The 20520-nt window shown below is 41.9% G+C and overlaps 1 protein-coding gene across 2 annotated transcripts; it reads left to right on the top strand.

The window, feature by feature from the left end:
• The first annotated feature begins 1976 nt into the window (after window positions 1–1976).
• Window positions 1977–20311, top strand: acanb (aggrecan b). 2 transcript variants are annotated; one of them, XM_039809905.1, is made up of 19 exons: window positions 1977–2032; window positions 7649–7733; window positions 8845–9228; window positions 9535–9709; window positions 10371–10498; window positions 10619–10912; window positions 11124–11321; window positions 12050–12224; window positions 12340–12467; window positions 12564–12857; window positions 13005–13106; window positions 13268–13375; window positions 13579–14661; window positions 14856–14969; window positions 15112–15270; window positions 15669–15751; window positions 15828–15972; window positions 16196–16378; window positions 17651–20311. In XM_039809905.1, exons 2-19 carry the CDS (start codon window positions 7655–7657, stop codon window positions 17740–17742), a joined length of 3924 nt encoding a protein of 1307 aa, XP_039665839.1. In that variant the 5' UTR covers window positions 1977–2032; window positions 7649–7654; the 3' UTR covers window positions 17743–20311. The 2 variants fall into 2 exon arrangements, with proteins under 2 accessions (XP_039665839.1, XP_039665838.1); XM_039809904.1 differs by having other exon boundaries at window positions 13558–14661.
• Window positions 20312–20520: the final 209 nt, after the last annotated feature.

Genomic DNA, 20520 nt, shown 5'->3' with positions numbered 1-20520 from the left:
TAACCATGCAACAGCTGATTGACATGAATGATGGTGAGTAAACCTGATGTTTCTATTTCATCTGTGTACAGCTGCTGAATAAACATTGAGTCTGCAAATAAGTACAAAATTAGAGCAAATCGCCTGCTAATACTTTCTTCCTTTGAAGATGTAGATGGTAAGTGTGTGTCAGTGAGTGCCGGGAGCACACAGCCAGTATTTACAGCTCTGAATAGAGTTTGGTAGGAGACGAATGGGAGACACACCTTTCCTTAACCTCAGGCCAACATTGGCATGTTTAACTTGAAACTGAATGCAAACAGACACCAGCGGTAGACACGTGGCAGTATATATACATACTGAAAAGACACATGCATGCAAACATGTGTTCACCCAAGCACTCACCCAAACATACCTCATTATTTCCCCCTTTTTTATCAGCTACTTTGCAAACACACAAGTACTTAAACAATTATCTTGAAAACATTTTTTTAAGGATAAACAGTCAACACATACAGTATTTTACAGCCTCTAACATTATTAGACAGTTTTGTAATCTGCTACTAAGTACTGCACAACTACAGTACAATTTTGATGTACTTTTGATGGCGATTTGAGGAGGGGTGCCATCCCCTTTGTTAGCAAAATAACCCAAATGCATGCCCCTTGTTTTTCAGAGTCCCGCCCTTCTGTGAGTTTCGTCTTGGATCTATAATATTCTCTAAACTATATGGCTGATGAAGGTCTAGTACCAAAATGTCGCTAATAAATGTATCTTTGCAAGTGAGACAGTGTGTAGGAGTTTTGTTTAAAACTTTTGACCTACTCGTCCCCCTCCTACGCACCTGCCTAATAAAATAAATGTGTGTAAAATCAGTAGTATCAGCAATCAGGAATATTCTCCTGAACATGATGGAGTGTAAAATTAAAGGTGGAGAACGCCTTAGTTTTATAATGTTGGCTAGCTGGACAGGTTGTGCAATAATAGACAGCATTTTATTTTTCATTAATTAAAATCATGACTCATCTCATGATGAAAGTTTAAACACCAATTTAATTCAGGGAACGATACATTTAAAGTAACCATAGCAATAGTTATTTTGCCTCACTGGGGAAACAGACCTGACCATGGGTAAAACTGACTACAAAACAAACTGAATGACGTCTTCTGCCAGTAGTAAGTAGTATGCGGCTGACAATTTTGGTAGAGTTCTATACCTCTTGTTTATCAGGACCCCTCCTTATAATGACAATGACACAGAGACAATTAGTGTAAGACAATGACAGACATTGGACAATACTGCAAACAATTCTAATTTATTCTTTTGTTTTCAGGCAGCATAAACTACAGCATAAGATACTGTAAGATAAACTTGTAATGTTCCTGCGCAGGGAAATTGAAAACTTGCAAATTATTAATCAGTGTTGCTTGCAGTAAGTGTGCTGATGAACCAGCTGAATCAATTGTGTTTAATCATAGAGTTGAGATTTATTGGTTGTATTGGTTTTGCCTACACATGTACAAGTGCAACAGGTTAGAGCAAAGATCAATTGATTGATACTAAATTATAAATAACTTATATTTGTCAACATGCATATCGACCTGTGAAAGTTTTGGAACCATGTTTGTCTATTGCCTTTAAAGTTTATATAGTGTATTTAGTGTGTAAAGCAGCATGAACCTCCATTCAAACCAATTTGGCAAATATATGCAGGAAGATTGAGATAATCTGACATTTGCCAGGAGCAGCAACAATCCTTTCTTTTTAAAGATTTTGTCTGATTCTGTGCTTCAGCTTTGACATTCAAGGCTGTTTGTGTGACCTCACCCCCTCTCTCTCTCTCTCTCTCTCTCTCTCTCTCTCTCTCTCTCTCTCTTTCTCTCTCTCTCTCTCTCTCTTTTTCTCTCTCTCTCTCTCTCTCTCTCTCTCTCTCTCTCTCCAACATCTAAATATGTGGTAGAGTTTGAATAAAGCTTCTTTCTGCTCTCCTACTCAGGCAGGAGCAAGAGGCCCCTGGAGTCGCTGGAACTGGGAGCTTTGGAGCATTAACGGTACGTTTCCAACTTACCACTGGATTCCCTAACAAGGAATATTGTGAAGGGGTTTTAGGGGATATACTTTGACACTTCTTCATCCTCTGATTGGGGGGACAGGTATTGGTTGAGGTACTGTACTCAGATGTCAAAGCAAAGGTAACAGTTTGAAGTTTCTTTTTCGATATAACTAATACTGTACAAGTCAGATTTGACATAGTTGTGACACAGTTGTGATTTATTTGCTGGAAGTCTGGTACAGCTTCTGAGTTTAGCTGAGTTGACTTTTTGAGTTGTTAATGGAGTCAGCTAAGTGATTGTGGATTTTTGAGTTTAATTTCTTTGTGCTGTGTGTGATTCCACAGTGATTTCAAATGTATAATGTGGCTAAAATAAGAGTTTTAAAAGCAGGACATTGTTCAAATTTTAGGTGGAATACAGAAATTAATTAGTCAGTTTGTTTTCTGGACGGCTTTCCTGGATGAAGAGTGGCATGTATGTCATTTAACTCAGTTTTTGAATTCATTTTATCTTAGTATGCCAGTACTCAATGTGTTGTGGTCCAACCCTTTATGGCTTGTGATCCCTAAGGCTTTAAACAAAGTGATGTCTATGTGTCGAATTACTACCAATTTTAAACTCTTCAATCAAAGAGGAATTTGTTTTCCTTGTTTATTTTTTAGAGGCCTGAAAAAGTAAAATTATCCAGTAATTCACAAGAAAAAAAAGCAAAGATAGAGGAAAGGTTGACGAAGTGGTCCAACATCCAGGTTAGGAACCACTGATGGCATTATGTGGAATAAGACACTAAAATGTGCAACAGTGCACAAATATCTTTATATATTATTATATATAATCAGTTTCCAGTCTTACATGAGGAGAAACATGTTATTTTACTTTCAAATTCAAGCATTTGAGCAGTAGCAAACTGTGTTTGATTATTGGGAAAACAATGTTACTTATTGCAACATAGGAAACTGTCAAGAGCGACATCCTGTTACTATGGTAACATCAAGCTGTTTGAGCGCAGTTGTTCAGTTAAAGCAAATGTTTTTATATTTAGGCAAATTTGTAAGCTACTGAAGTAGCATTCGAGACCTCAGATATTGTGTGTCTACTTGTGTGTATGTTTGACACATTAAACTAATGTGCACATGCTGCTCAAGCATGTCTTTGTATGTCAGTGTCGGTCCTAATGCACCCATAAGAACCTGTGAATATGATTTTTACCCCTCCACCCATTTAACTGTACAAGAGTCTGTGTGTGTTCTCAAACACAGGCCTTACAGTATGTGTCAATAGCGACATATGTACACACACTCCCATGCGTTTTCTTTACCAGGGGCATCGGACGTGCGCTCCCACACATCCCCATGGTAATCTATGAGTGTTGGTCTCTGTTTCTGTGTGTGAATGCGTATCAATGTCAACTCTGTTCTTCTGCTGAGGGACTCTGCAGGGTTGGAGGAGAGAGGGAGGTGGTGAGCCTCCCCTGGATGCTCGCCTTGTGTTTACCTTGGCAGGGTCGCACCCCCCAAGGCCCTGCCCCTGTCGGTTGCTGGAACAGACCATGGCCTTATTGCCCCCCACCTCAGCTGGGAGCGGAACATACCACAGCGGCCGAACAGGGGAGCCTGCAGCCACCCCACCGACTGAATGGGCACACTGTGGAGATAGGGCTGATTGGCTTGACCTGGCCTAGTGTGGCTTGCTCACGAATGCGAGTGCACGTTATGAAGTGGCCACAGTTTAAATTATGCATTTAAAGAGAGCCAAGGGTCTGCTCAATGATAGTAAGCAATAGTGAGTCGTGGTTTTGGTTGGCTCGCTCAGAGAAATGGGGAGAGGTTTTAGCTGGCGTTGTCTGTGTAAATTCATTGTGTGAGTTAGTGCAGTTTGATTTCTTCTAGTTTTTGCTGTCTTTATCCATTTTTGGGAGGCCCACCTTGACTGTGACATATTGCATTGTAATTTCATGTTAAATAATATATGACACCAGAAAAATATAGCACTAATGATATATATATGTCCTCTATATCTACCTATTATCACTAACTCTTAAGAAAGGATACACATCAAAAGGTTGACATTTTGGTTCAGTTTCACCATCTCTGAGGAAGAGTGCTCTGTTGCACCTATAACCACATCTATAACCACACCCAAGACTGATGTCACATTGTTCTGACACACCCTGAAATACACTTCTACATCAGACCCTAAGTTAAACCGCAAAGATTTTCAGCTGCTGTTAAGTTGCTCTTTATTAGAAAGATCCTATGGCAAGACAGTTGACATAGAATTAAATGTTTCCATGAAACAATATTAAGATGGCAATGATAATGATTTGGTGTATATCCTTTAAAATCATAGAGCTGAGACTTCATTCTTGTCTTAACATTTTAGACCAATTTTAAACAATCCTACAAGAAGAAATCCACTGTTGAAGATGAAGAAATATCCATTTCATCACTCGCAATTGTCTCCAAAGCTACTTAAAGGCATGCTGTATTAATGCTCATATGCATAGCGACATCTTAAAAAAAGATAATGGTAGGTTGTTGTTGTTAGAAAGATCAATTTGAGAATAATAGAAATTTGGTAATAATCCAGAAAAGTCCAACAATGTTATATAATTGTAAAAAAAAGTCTGGAATCGCTCCCCAATCATCGAAGGAGTTACAATACGTCATCGCTAAGAGGTTCCGGTGGTGTACTGAAGATCAGAACCTGATAATAAAACAGTGTGTGATTATTCCAGGGAGGATCTGTCTACATAAGCCGTGTGGTATTTTGTGTTTCCTCTCAAACTAAGCAAACATTCACTCTCAGACAGATCTTAGTCAGAAGGGCAAATATTAGTCCTACTGTACTGTAGCATATATGCCCTGGATCGGTGGAACTCAGAGAATGCTGGCAGATCCCACGTATGCATGCACGAATGCACGCACGCACGCACACACACGCACGCACGCACACAATATGCAGTCTAACAGTGTGTTACAGTGAATAGATATGCTCGTGTTTTTTATGCTGAGTCTCTTTAACTTAAAAAGGTCACTGCATTTCTCTTTTAGCCTTTCATCAGGTTGCCAGCCTCAGGTCAGCCACTGCAAACACTTTGTGACTGTGAGTTCCAGGTTTATTGGTTGAAAATGTCTCTGTGTGGCTGTTTGGAATGAACTGAGTGCGTTCTGCAGCCCATCCTGGGGCTTGTGAACGCAGCACAATGAGGGTTCAGTTGGGACTCTCAACGGTTTTGTATGTTTGGCTGTGCTGCACGTCACGGCAGTGGAAAGCTGAGAGAAAATAAGCAATGCAGTAATTAGGGCTTGATAGATGTGGGTTTGCGATAGCAGAGCTGATGTTTTTGGACTCTTTGCTTTAAATGAAAATTTACAGAAAACAGAAAAAAAAGCAAGACTAAGAGTCTACTGCCATGCAGCCGTTGGAGCGTTGCGCTAAATGCCAACATCAGCATGCTAACATGCTCACAATGACAATGCTACTAGGGTTGGGTACCGAAACCCGGTTCCACTATGGAACGCAACGGGTAGGAATTGGACTGGAGAACTTAGAATTAGAACGAATTAGAGCAAAATTTTGGTTCCTCATTTCGGTTGCATTACACACTTTTACTGGCAATCACATCATAGCCACGCTCTAAAACACCCCCTGCTTTATAGCAGATTTTAAAATCAACGAGACCATAATTCAAAAAATAAACATCATTCTGTGTTGCAGAAGACTTAAAACTAGCGATTGAGACCATAAACACTTTATGAAAATGTTTACTGAGGTAATACATCAAGTGAGAAGTGGATCACTTTCTCGTAGACTTCTACAGAAACCGACCTCCTTTTGCAACTGCACGTGTCGCCCCCTGCTGGAATTCAGATAGAATGCAGGTTTAAGGCTCTTCCGCATTTGCAGCACTTCGCCGAACCGGATGCATTGTCCATTAATATTATACAGTCTATGGTTCCACTTAATGTGTCAAATGAAATATTTTCCCTCTGTCGCTCCGAAACGGACATAAAAATATCACACTTTCTCTGTAGTCTACTGTTAGCTAGCTACCGTAAATGTAGGCTACTTTTAAAATGCAATTTTTTCCCTCTGGGCTCACCAAAACAGACATAAAAGCATATTAACCATTCGCTTGTCAGTTTTTTAAGAATCGGTTTAGGAATCTGAATCGTTTTAAAAGTACCGGTTCGGCATCGGAATTGTAAAAATCCAAACGATACCCAACCCTAAATGCTACCATACTGATGTATAGCAAGTATAATGTTTGAGATGTTTACTATCTTAGTTTGACATGTTAGCATGCTAGAATGCTAGAATTAGAAGTAAACACAATAAGTACAGCTGAGGCTGATGGTAATGACATTAGTTTTGCAGGACTCATAAATGTATTCCACACATTAAATATTTGACCTGATGATGGCGCTAAAGGAAATGTCAGAGAATCACCAAAGTCTTTACGATTCATCCGGAGGGCACTATGGATATTTGTACCAGATTTAATGGCGATCCATCAAAAAGTTGTTGAGATATTTTGCTAAAAGAAAAAAATTGTCAACCTCATGGTGGCGTTTAAGGGAAAAGTCACAGGATCACCAAAGTCTGGATGCTTCATCCTCTGAGAACCATACATGTCTGCATAAAAAGTCAACTGAAGTAGTTTTGAAAGTAGACCCAAGTGGTAGACAACCTGACTTATCTAACCATGTAGCTAATAAGCTAAATAAGAACTCAATTAAATAAGAGCACAAATAAATACTTCATAGCAGTTTTTTGTGGGAAATCTGGCTTAGAGCATGGCAAATACAAACATACATATATTTATTGGCAAGCAGAAGAATTCTTACTCTAGTTGTAATCAGAAATACTTGAGATACTGAGAACAATTTGACAGCAGCAGATTGTTTTTTCATACATGCACAGGCACCATAAATATACTGTATAAACACAAAGAGACAAAAAAAGAACCGTTAGTAAGGTGAAAAAAATGCCTCATTTTTCATCTTGAAGTCATTGCTTCATTAGTTTTCAAAAAATGGAAAAAGTGATTAAAATTAATGAATTTACTTCTCCCTCTCAGTCTGAACTTAATTGTAGTACTAAAGACATTTCCTGTGCTTTGAGACAGAGGAGCTTTCATTCCTCAGTGAGCATGTAAAGTATTTCCAAATCATAGAGACTCTTGACGTCTGCTTTCCATTTTATCCACCAAGGCTGACGTAATAAACAACCAAATGTAGTATCCTAGATATCATGGAATATGAATGTAAGTGTACAGGAGTTTGGAAAAAAACACAGTGGCATTCAGGGGCAGAGGAAATGATAATATACCTGCTTATTCATTCTAACACTTACTTCACTGTTCATTCAGTGCAGCATTTGAGAGCAGTTAGAAAGTGTTTATCATTTTACATTCCCTCTATATACTTTATTCTATGATTATGCTAATTTTAGCCAACTTCTGATCATTAAGTGATGTGAAATGGCCAAATATCACTATAAACATTACAATGGCTTTCAGTAACTTTGAGCTCTGTCTGTCCTTTCCGTCATTAATTATCTCCTCTACACAAATTTGATTCCAGTGTTGTCCGTTTGGGTGTTTTTCAGGTAACGATGACCGCCCTGCTTCTGCTTTGTGTGTCCTTGCCCTTCATCTCGGCAACAGTATTGTTTGAGCTTAAAGATCATGATGGTAAGTGAGGTTTAATAAGATGGATTCTTCATTGTCTTTGTGTAAAACAATTAAATACGTGTCTCCAGACCCTTCAGAAACCGGACTATAAGACAAAGAGAAATTACTAGTAAGCTGTATTATAAAGGTAATTGTTAGTTCTGTCATTATCTTTTGTGTAATCCTTTTTTCCTAGTAATTTCCACAGATGCAATATTCCCCCCAAAAGTGACAAGCTGTACAATAACAAAGTAGTCCTTGGACAGTTTTAAATGTGTTTTTGGTTGGTTTTTGACTGTTGGTTTGCTTAGTTTGTAGATCAAGTTTAATTAATTTTATGTAGGGTTGGTGGATTGATCACTGGCTCCTTGTGTCCAAATTTTAAAGTGTCCTTGAGCAGGAAACCATAATTGCTACAGCCTTGTATGGTAGTTCTGCTGCACTTGGTGTGTAAATGAGTGTATCTGCACTAGAGCTGAAGATCTTTGCCCGAACCCGACGGGACCCGACGGGTTCCGTCGGGTTCGGTCTTAATTTCTATTATTTTACACGGGCTCGGGCAGGGCTCGGGCTTGCGCTTCGGGTTGCATGGTAAATGAGCGGCCAGCTGATGCGTTTCGATTAGCGTGAAAATGGATCCTGAGGAGGTGAAACGGAGGCTGGTCTCTGGAGGACTTAGCCTGTTTCTTTGTTCCAACTTCCAAGTGGCCTATAGCGTCCGTTAGTCATGAATAAATGATGTTAAAACATGTATAAATGACTCATTTTTTACGAAAGACAAAGGAGCTGTGTGCGTGCAGCGCAGTCTCTTTTTTCTTTCTCTCCCTTTTCCGCCGAGTGGTGCGTGTGCCCGCTCGCGGTGTGAAGCGCGTGTCCGCGCTATTCTCCGACACTCTAATGATGTTGATAGACGGCCTTTTGTACAGTCGGGCTATAAACGGGTTCGGGCTTTTAAAAAGCTGTCAATCAAAATGTACTTGTCGGGCTCGGGCCGAACTCTGTCGGGCTCGGGCCTTTTCGGGCCGTACTTTTAAGGCCCGATTACAGCTCTAATCTGCACTATATATTAGGTTGTATTCTCCTTAACACATAAAAAGACTAAAAACGTAACCTTGACCTATCTTTGCATTAGACTTGGATGGCACATTGCGTGTCAGCATCCCTATGGAGATGCCTCTCCGTCCTCTGTTGGGCAGCAAGGTAGTGGTACCATGTTACTTCCAGGACAACACAGTCAATGATACCGGCGCCCCGATCATCGCCCCGCTCTCCCACCGCATCAAATGGACCTACGTCACCAAGGAGAAAGTCACCACGATCCTTGTGGCATCAGAGGGAAAAGTTCAAGTGGAGACAGAGTATTTAGACAGAGTGACCATGATCAACTACCCGCTGGTGACCACTGATGCAACCATCGAGATAACAGAGCTGAGGTCCAAAGATTCTGGCACCTACCGCTGCGAGGTGATGCACGGCATTGAGGACAACTATGACTCTGTGGACATCCAGGTTCAGGGTACGCCGCAGACACATTAAGTTTCATTTAATCTACTGCAATATTAAAACCATTATCTACTCACCACATGGAAGTCAAAGTTCCTTCAGTACATAGAATAACTTAGCCCCTGGAATTTATCTCAAAGCTCCTCTTTTACTAAAGGTTTACAGGAAAAAAAAAGTTAAAACTTCTATAAACATGTTTCCAGCAAAATCCAAGTATTGCTAAAACTTTATTCAATATTTATTTTCCTGAAAACAATGCTCTTAGTGCACATGTAGAGCCCAATATCTAATATTAAAGATCACTTTCCGTATCTCACAGGTATTGTGTTCCACTACCGAGCCATCTCCACCCGCTACACCCTGACGTTCGAGAAGGCAAAGGCCGCCTGCATCCAAAACAGTGCCACCATTGCCACTCCAGCCCAGCTGCAGGCTGCTTACGATGACGGATACCACCAGTGTGATGCTGGATGGCTCTCGGATCAGACTGTCAGGTAGCGTCCGTCAATCGATCCTTCATTTCTAAACTGCTTATACTGATCATTATGGACAGGCAGCCATCAAACAAAGTAACAGTCACACCTACGGGGAATTTAAAGTTTCTAATTCACCAAACCAGCACGTCAAAAGCCACGCAGACACAAGAATAAAGTGCAAATTCCACACAGAAAGGACAGGCTGGCCTGCAGATTCAAACCCAATATCTTCTTTTGTTGCTGAATGACCACTGAGCCACTGTACTGCAGAAGTCAAGGCCAAGGTATGCTTTAATGAACTGGTGTATTTATAGCTGTTTTGAATGGCCACACTTGAAGACAGGGTAAAAAATGTCTACTGTAAAAGAGTGGGAAAACATACAAATACGGATAATGGTGCACACCTTCAGTCTTTCCTCAAAGGCATTCATACTGTTGACAGAAGTAGTTGTAAGAAAAATAAAAAGAGATAAGAGAAAGAGAAGGTTTTAGACACCATTCGACCATTTGACAAGCACTACCAAAATTATGTTTTGGGCTTTGGTGTCTAATATTGACAGCAATAATATAATATCTTAAACATACCAACAGACTTGCAATAAATGACAGTAAAAGAACTGATGTTACTGACATTTTATCAAAGTCCATCTGCTGACCGACTTCTCCCTTGACCTCTCAGGTACCCCATCCATGAGCCGCGGGAGCGTTGCTTTGGAGACAAGGAGGACTTCCCCGGCGTGAGAACCTATGGCGTGAGAGATGTCAATGAGACCTACGACGTGTACTGTTTTGCTGAGAAGCTGTCAGGTACACTTATCGGACAAGGGTAGCAACAAAGGCTGCCTGACCCACATTAACCTCTGTAGTGTATACACAACTGTCACTGTCATGTCAATGACATGTGTCTCCCTTCCTCTCTCCTCCCAGGCAGGGTCTTCTACTCCATGTCTGTAGAGAAGTTCACCTTCTATGAAGCAGGAGATCAGTGTGCCAAACTCGGTGCCCGACTCGCCACCACCGGAGAGCTATACCTGGCCTGGAAGGCTGGCATGGATGTGTGTAATGCTGGCTGGCTGGCGGACAGGAGCGTACGCTACCCTATCAACATCGCCAGGCCTCAGTGTGGAGGGGGGCTTCTGGGAGTAAGAACTATCTACCTGTTCCCCAACCAGACAGGATACCCCTACCCAGACTCTCGCTACGATGCTGTCTGCTTCCAAGGTAAATCCTCCTTGGAGATTTTAGGGGAAATCTACCTGGACAAACGATACATGTTCAGTGGCTTCTGGGAGCTTCTTTGTTGACATAACGCATAGCTGTTTTGTAATAATGCCAATTTAGGGTGGATTTCTTCTATAAGATTTCTGAAATTTCCGGGACCCTTAAGGCTTTAAAACATTTATCAAACAATTATGCAATCTTCTCTCCTCAGCTGGTGAGGATGCCGATGCCGTTCCCGTGAGGACCACTCCTTTTCCAGACATAATCCGCATGACATCCGCCCCTGAGATGTTCCCAAGCTTCACCCCGACACCTGGGGGAGAGGAGATCAAGGGTGTAGATGTCACCTTCTCCCTACTGCCCGTCCCGCCCAGTATGACAGACTTAGATTCTGCCATGGCTCCCACAGGTAAGTTGGTTATGTACTTGATCAATAAAAAAAACCTGTTTATATTTTGAGAATACATTTCTACAAAAGGTACTGTAGAGCCTTCTGAGGAGTGAAATCCAGAGGGCTGAACCTTCACTTCTTCCCCAAACAAGACAGAGTATTCCCCTTGGCATCTGTGCAAGTTCCTGCCTTTGATGATACCAAAGATAAAACGTTGGCTGCAAACTTTGACTGTATTTAAGAAAGTCTATGGAATGGGACAGCTATGTTGACCCATTCCAATGAAATGCCTAACTCAAAAATTATATTTCTGTTAGTTATTCAGGTTGCAATAGCAGGCATTTGCCTAACCAAAACACATCCAAGTATTCAAGCAGCAGAATCCAAGTGTCAGCACTATTATGTTCAATACTTTCCCGACGTGTATTTTTACAAGCTAAATACACCACTTCTACGAAATCCTATTATGCATGCCTGTGGCTCGTTTATTGGCCAGAAGTCTTACTCCGTCATTGGCTAATCTGATGTTACATAACCACAGAGCAGCCAAGAAATTACATATAAATGTTCAAACTATGAGTACATGACCGCAATTTGCATCTGGAAAATAATGGCATAATGAGAAATTAAAGATGACTGAAAAAAAGTAGGCTAAGCTGGAAGAAGAGTAAATGACATAAAATGAGAGTTTTTACCTTCCTTCTGTCCTATTGTGTTTCTTCTCTTCCCTCACTTTCATTTCTCAGGTGTGGTGTTCCACTACCGACCCATCACCGGTCGGTACACTCTGACCTTTGTCGAAGCTCAGCAGGCATGCCAGAGTGTCGGGGCGGTCATCGCCAGCCCCCAGCAGCTGCAAGCAGCCTTCAAGAAAGGCCTGCACCAATGTGACGCTGGCTGGCTCCGCGACCAGACTGTCAGGTGAGCTGGAGGCATGTGTAGGATAGAGATAGACCAATATATCATGATTCCTGGAGGGATATCATGGCAAAGCAAAACCTTAATATGACGCACCAATATTCTCTTTCATGCTCAGGTATCCCATCGTGTCACCCAGAGATAACTGTGCTGGTAATCTGCCACACCTCCCAGGAGTCAGATCCTACGGCCTGAGACCAGCTAGCGAACATTATGATGTTTTTTGTTATGTGGAACATCTGCGAGGTGAGGAGCTCACTCACTTAAATATCTATCCACCTACCTATCTACTGTATCTGACATGTTTGAGCTCTTCTAAATGTCTGTGAATATTTCTTCCAGGTGAGGTCTTCTTCACCAGTGACTATGACAGCTTCTCTTTTGAGGAGGCTGTGCAGCACTGTCAGAAACTCAACGCCACCTTGGCCACCACTGGGCAGCTGTTCGCTGCCTGGAACCAAGGGCTTGACAAGTGCCGTCCAGGCTGGCTGATGGACCGTAGTGTCCGCTACCCCATCACAAGTCCCAGGTCACACTGTGGAGGTGGTCAGGCTGGAGTTCACATGATCTATGCCTACCCCAACCAGACAGGATTTCCTGATGAGCATTCGCGTTACGATGCTTACTGTTTTAAAGGTAGGAAAGGGTTAGGTGTCTCAAAGTCTCCTAAACAGCTTCTCAACCAAACAGCTTCTTCCAGACAAATTCACCAACATTAGATGTTATTGCTATTCCTTAAAAACTCGCATTAACTAATCTGTTATTTCATTTTGTCTTTTTCAGCTGAAATTCCCGTTATTGACGTTGAACATGAAACCATGACGACTGTGACGGTGGATGTTATCAACAAGACAACAGTCACAGTTGATCACTTTGCTCCTACAGGTGAGACGGATGCATGAAATCTGTTCTCTGAAGTCCTCGTTAATACCTTGGCTTGGTCTTGAGGTTTTATTATTTCTCAAAATACGTGGTCCTAAATATTATCTTAAATTTGCCAAAGTTGTTTATAATTTACATCTTCATCATCTCTTGTTTGTTTTTAGTTGAAACTACTGTGTACTACAATGAAACTGAAACCAGTGTGAATATTACTGAAATAGAGGATTTTATCAACAAGACAACCATCACAGCTCATGAAGTTGCTCCCACTGGTAAGACAACTGGAAATAACTGTGTGACTGAAAAGTGTCTTTTACTTTCCCTTTTAATTGCTTACAATCATTAGGCTACAGCTATATAATTTCAATAAAGCTAAACACAATGTTTGAATTTGCTAAACAAGATATAACAAAGTATCTAATTTACTCTTGATTCTTCTTAATATTTCAACCAGTGACAACCCTTTTACCTCCAGTCCCTGTTGATGTGTCTGGCTCTGGTTCAGCTGTTGATGTGTCCGGCTCCGGTTCAGCAGATCATTCAGCCAGTGGGGAGATCTCAGGGGAGTCTGGCACCTCCGGTACCAGTGTTGATGCCTCCGGTTCAGGACAGAACGTCATCTTCAGCGGACGCACTGACGTCTTCTCCGGAGATCAATCTGCCTCTGGAGATCTGCAGGAGGCAGAAGGGGGAAGTGCTGTCATTGTCACATCTGGAGAACTGGGTAGTGCATCTGGATCTGGGGAGGGGTTAGACAGAAAACACTCCGGCTTCAGTGTATTGGGATCAGGTTTTACTAGTGGAAGTGGGGACAGCAGTGGTGACTTGATCATCATGGTGGATGGGAAGATGGAAGAGGTGGAGAAAACTTACCAAAAACCCACTGAGCAAGAGTTCAGCCAGGGAGGCATTGATACCAGTGGGACATTCTTGGAATCAAGTATGTCCGGATCAGGCTCGGGTGAATTTTCTGGCATCTCATTTGTCGACCACAGTACCATTGATCTGACAGTCCAGCCATCCGGTGAGCAGGAGGTGTCTGGATATCGCCCCTTTGGATCTGGGGTCCACAGCGGCTTTCCCAGTGGTTTTCCATCTGGTGTCTCAGGCAGCGGCTCTGCCTCTGGGTACTATGTGCTGCGTGGTGATGTCATTTACCTAACAGACAATGACATGATAGAAGTGACCGAACTGCCACAGGTACGCGACCCTGAGCAGGGACGGGGGGTGGTGGAGGTAAGCGGGGAAGGAAGTGGGTCAGGGAACCATCATGAATTTAGTGCCACTTCGGACCAAAACTTGCTTCTCTCAGGAAGTGGAATCCCTCATGAAAAACCGTCTGCTGAGAAGCTTTCTATCGCCCTACCGCCTGGAATGACTTACACTGAGTACATTGCCAGTCTCGGTAAATCAGGACTCTGGGATGAGGGTCAGGAAACCCTTGCAGGACCTACAGTTTATGCAGTGACTCCAGACGCAGCCTACACCAGCCCAACCACAGCACCGTCGTTTTCATTATCAACCCCTGCTGCAGTGGAGCAACCTAAAGTAGTGGAAGGTATGTGGTGATAGCATACGGTTTCATGAGGCCAAAAAAGCTGTCGTATTCACACAATTAACATTTTGGGAAATGCACTTCTATGTCTACCCAAGTATTTTAGCAATTCTCCTTGTAATGCAGCACACTGATGAACTAGAACTACTTAATTAGCAATATTGTTGAAAGTAAAGTCTCTTTCTCTCTGCTGTCAGCCTCTGCAGACCCCTGTGATCCAAACCCCTGCAGTTCAGGATCCTGCTCTGTGCAGGGAGAGCTCGCTGTGTGTCAGTGTCCTACTGGTTTCACTGGTGAAGACTGCTCAACACGTGAGTCACCAAACTACCATAACAAACACCACTGTATTGTTTCTATTGCCATTTAGCTTGTACTGGATACCAATAGGGAAATTCTAGCTTTTATATACAGCATTTTATGCTTTTGTCCAAATGTGTTTTACTGTGTGTGTAGCTGTGCAGGGCTGTGCAGAGGGCTGGTTGGAGTTCAAGGGAAGCTGTTACCTCCACTTTGCGGAGAGAAACACCTGGTCTGAGGCTGAGCAACGCTGTCAGGAGGTCAACGCCCACCTGGTCAGCATTGGCTCCCAAGAGGAGCAGCAGTTTGTCAATTGTGAGTAGCTCAGTGTCTGCTTCTAGCTACTCCCGCGTGTTTTTGCTACAGTTTGGGTAATTCTGTTTCTCCTTGGCCCATGCTACACCCTTCCACCAAGTTTCATGAACATCGCGCCAGTAGTTTTTCTGTAATCCTGCTGACAGACAGACAAACAAACAAACGGACAAACCGAAAACATATCCTCCTTGGCGGAGGTAAATATCTAACAGTTGGGACAGTATAAGTAAAGGGGAGAATGTCTAACTTTTAAGAGCTATAAATGCTACATTGCTGGTCAGTTTTCGATGAAATAGGGAGGGATAATGTATCTGGCCATTTGAGGGATGCAAGGATACTATGAGGGAGGACATCTATAAGACACTTAAGCTTAACATATATTTTTCTTTGCAATGCAGCCAATGGCCAGGACTACCAGTGGATTGGACTTAATGACAAAGATGTGCAGAATGAGTTCCGTTGGACAGACGGCAGTCCTCTGGTGAGTTTGGTTGCTTAACAACTCTACATAATTTATCTTTTATATGTATTAATGATCGCCTTTGTAACGTCCTTAGACCTTTGAGAACTGGAGGCCCAACCAGCCAGATAACTACTTCAACTCTGAGGAGGATTGTGTGGTGATGATCTGGCACGAGGGTGGACAGTGGAATGACGTGCCCTGCAACTACCATCTTCCCTTCACCTGCAAGACTGGACCTGGTAGGCCTACTCGGTTGGAATATGTATCTGACCAAGAAATGATTCTGGCAATTCTTTCTAGTAGGACAATTTGCATGGGATGTGAAACAGTTGGATTACTAAAAAATGTAACCAGCAACCATGACCAAGACGAGATTCGTAACCACCAACTGTCACTTGACGTCTGTTTATTAATAAACTGTTTATTTTTGTGTTTTAATTGGTTGCCCGTCATCTTTTTCAGCCACGTGCCGAGCTCCCCCTGAGGTGGAACACGGTCGGCCGTTGGGTAGCGGCAGAGAGCGCTACCCTGTCGACTCTATAGTCCGCTACCAGTGTGACGCAGGCTACACACAGCGCCACCTGCCCGTCATACGCTGCATGCCAGACGGACAGTGGGAGAAGCCACAAGTGGAATGTACAGAAGGTGAGCTTGCAGGGATATGCTGACATATGAATTTACCATCCAGAATTATAGCTACACCAACGATGAGATAATCATAGAAATGTAGACTCAGTAGTCTTCCCGTTAACACAATAAGCCATTTCCACGATAAATCTGCTCACCTTGATCTGTGAGCAGAGAGTGTAGTCTCGCATTGTCAGACCTTCCTCCACAGCTCTGCGGTGGAGGATCTAGCTAGTCCACACATCACAGTAGTAGAAAAATGTGCTCTGGCATTTATTTAAGCCATTCACAATCGTCTTGGGCAGAGCCAAGCGCCGGACGCGATAACGGCGCCTCTGCAAAATAGCCTCGGGGGAACTTGTTTTGGTGGAATGTGCTCGTTCAAAAGTTGTTTTAATCGTTCAACAGAAAACTCCGATTTGACTGATAGTCTAGCTAGCTGTCTGGATTTACCCTGCAGAGATCTGAGGAGCAGTTAACCATAGTCCTCACAAATCCACCGGAGTTTAGAAAGCAAAAACAAAGAGAGCGGAAGATGAGGGACATCCAGGTGGAAAATAGAAAGAAAATAGATAATATCCAACATCTTTGTGTCCCTGATAAAGTGATAGTTTATCGCTGTCGCTACAGTCCTCTTTTATTTATTATTATCCTAATTTTGCACTCCTGGTTAGCATTCAAGAAAATGTCCGCTCTATGTCCATTGCTTTACCGCCTTGCACTGCAATGTCTTAAGTCACAAAGAACTATGACTTGTTTACCCACACCGCCCCCTGCTGCATATCTGATGTAATTACAGGCATATCTGATACATTGCCACTACTTCATTACTACACCATGTTAAAACCAAAGATGAATAAATAATCGACAATAATATGCCAGGTTGATCACTAGTTTCGATGGTCGCATAGTCGACTATTCTGTGAAACCCCTAATGTACACATGTAGCAAAGGTCCCTGGTCGAACCAGGGACGTTGTAGTTCATTCTCAATCCTTAAACCCCTAGACTATCTGGGCACCCCTAGTGCATGTTTTTAATCCACTTCATTCATGAATAAGAGATGGAGGACCCAGGCTAATGATGGGAGATTTAAACCTTGAAACAAACATAAATTGTAAAGTGTACACCTCCTGCAGAGCTAACATTTCAACATTACACTGATGAAGAGCCCATGGTAGCTTTGAAAATGGACCCTCTAAGCCACACCACTCACAGGGTAATTTATAAGTCTATTGGCAACTTGTGTTTACATGATGTCATCAGTATGCATACCTTTTCTCTCCCCCAGCCGGTGCCAACAGCAACAGGCTACACAAAAGATCCCTCAGGAGAAGAAGTAAAGGGGTCAGCAGCCAACAGGAACAGAGGAAGCTGCTCTGAGCAGGAATGAAAAGGACATACAACAGAGAGCCACAAAGGACCCCCCTCTTGTAAAGAAGCATGGACACCAATGCAAATGCCCGACCAAAAAGATAACGTTCCCTACCATGTGTATACACACACACACACACACACTAAAGCACATTTAGACAGTGGTAGTGTAATTGACTGATGTTTTGAATCTTTGAGTGTCACCCTGCACCTTCTGAAGGCAGTTTTTGTATGTATTTGTACTGTCTAATTTATAGCTGTGATCTAGTATTTGAAGGCATTTTTTCAATGCACATGATGACATTTTCTGCAATCAGTTGCCAGCACTGCACACAAAGTAAGGTAGATAAAATGGTCAAATAGTGATATAGAGGCTTAAGAGTGACACACAAAGTCCAAAACAGCCCAATTTAAACGTGTTTTCGATTGCAGCTGGATTCTCTGAAGTCAAACACATTGTTACATAGACTATTGCTATATTTTTAGGGTATTTTTCTAGATCTGTGTTTCTTAGTAGTTTTTATTTCTTTTATTTGGTCTCGAAGGACTACAATTGTGTGCTTCAGAATGGTGAAACAATACTGTTTCTTACATTATAGGCAAAGACAGTGAATCTCAAACCTTTTTGGTTGTGACCCCTGAAAATACAGCAATGCGTACATGTTACCTCTCCTAACCTACAATATAAAAATGGTAAAGTTAGGTTTTGTTTTATTTGAATTATCAGAGGAGGCCTACAAAAATCTAGCCTGGAAATCCAGACCCAAATCTGAAAGATTAAGGGTCTGGCATTGAGTAATGAAAATGGCCCAACTCGAGGGGCGGCACCAAGCATGCATTTGAAAATAACACTATGACCAATCACAACTAAGCCCCATAAGCCCCATACGCTTAGCTACCAGCGGAGCTAACTGGTAGATTAAACTGTCATCATCTGTTTAGCTCGTCTCTGGCCCGCCTATATCAGATACACCGATGTGATTGGTGCAACTCGGCTACAAGGGCATAGTTAATGAGCATCATTACTCAATGCCAGAGAGACTCGCTGTGCAAATTAAAATTGTGCTCTCGCGAGAACTCTGGATTTCCAGGGTAACAAAAATCCAGAATTGCATAAAAACCCCAATCTGAGTAAAAGCAAGGGGTAAAAGACATGCCGATACATTGGTGATAAGCCATCTTTCAAGACCGCAACCTCAAGTTTGAGAGCTACTGTGCAAAAACATTGCCACAGTATCAGATATACTGAAATGATTGTGCTGTTCCAATTGATGATGAATATAGAAATCCAAGTTCAAGACGTGATTAAAGTCACTACAACAGACCTGGATTGAAATAATCAGCACTCATGCACTTTTGGGAGTCTTCAGTCACTTCTGTGCTAATCATTTGAATCCAGTGCACCTTAAAGACAAAAAAACAAACCTCACCACACCTGTAGCCGACACATTTCAAGCAACGGAATAACAAGTGAGATTTACAGTATGATGCTGAATTGGCTGATGGCTTTTCTGCCAGGACCAGGTTGCAAAAGATCCACACCCAGTTTTGCATTTTGTGGTTTATGTTTGCGACTTCTCAAGAGCAATCAATGACTTCTGTCAGCACTGTCTGATATAAGAATAATGCTTTTATGTGATTCGGTGTTTGCTGAATGAATGAGTTTCTCACTGTAAATATTCTACCATTCTCTGAACAGCAGGATCTGTCAACAACTCACGCAGAGCAGACCATTTAATTGTTTGATTAATTCAAAATCAACCTGCTTGTTGATTTGTTAGTTTTATTAGCTGGTAAGTTGCAGATATGAGCTACTTATCAAGTGGGCATGACTTTTGATAGCCAGCTGAACATAAAGTCTCAGACATCTTCATGAAGGTTTCTGGCTTTAGTAATATGACAGGGTCTTTAAACAGAAATGTACTTCTTAAAACTTGAGGAATTTCACACTTTTAGGGAAAAGAAGCTGTGAAAGCAGTACAAATGATTATGAAAAATGATGAGAAAGAAGATGGAGAAGGTTGAGGTGGAGGTTATAAAATGTTGACCATGGCCTTTTAAAGGTCAAGATTTGTTTTTCAACTCTGAAACCAGATATTTGAGTCCGTATCTGACTTCTCACGGAACAACCACACACACACAGACAGTCAAACTGGTACTCTAATGGACACACACACAATTTAGTAAACACACTATATGATGTGAAAGTGGATGAGTGAGCGTGACAACGCCACAAAGTGAAACACGTGGCTTGCTCAAAGTTTGTACATTTTGTACAAGTAGGCTAAATAAATAAATGAAGGTGATGTGGACACTCCTGGTATGTGCTGAAATTCTTTTACTATTATATTTAAGAGTATGCTAAGATTTCATCTTGAAGCCAACATTTGAGTGATTATGTGGAGGCCAGTTGAAGATAATCAGTGAGTCTGTATCAGTTCATCTTTTGACAAATAAACCAAAATATGTGTAACCTTGCACACATACACATCTGTTGTGACTTTGTTCAGATCCCGAATCCTGATGTGAACATACAGTATGCTGTACTGTGCTGTACCAAATAAAACTTGGAATCATCTGTCTCTGTGAAATGATTGTCCTTGTGTGCAAAACTAAACTAACACTTTTTTTTTACCCAGTAGTCATTCACATTTCATATTAAGGAACTGTACTATCTACCTTATGAATAAATCACACACTGAGATATTCTGGAAACATCCTCATCATCCCCTGAGCTGTTAAATTTGAGGTTTAACTCTCCAAGCCAGACGAACAAACCTGGCATTT

Source organism: Perca fluviatilis, chromosome 8 (assembly GCF_010015445.1).
Source record: "Perca fluviatilis chromosome 8, GENO_Pfluv_1.0, whole genome shotgun sequence".
Classification (NCBI taxonomy): Eukaryota; Metazoa; Chordata; class Actinopteri; order Perciformes; family Percidae; genus Perca; species Perca fluviatilis.
The sequence above is the reverse complement of the archived record's forward strand: the minus strand, read 5'-3'. Positions and strand labels throughout refer to the sequence as shown.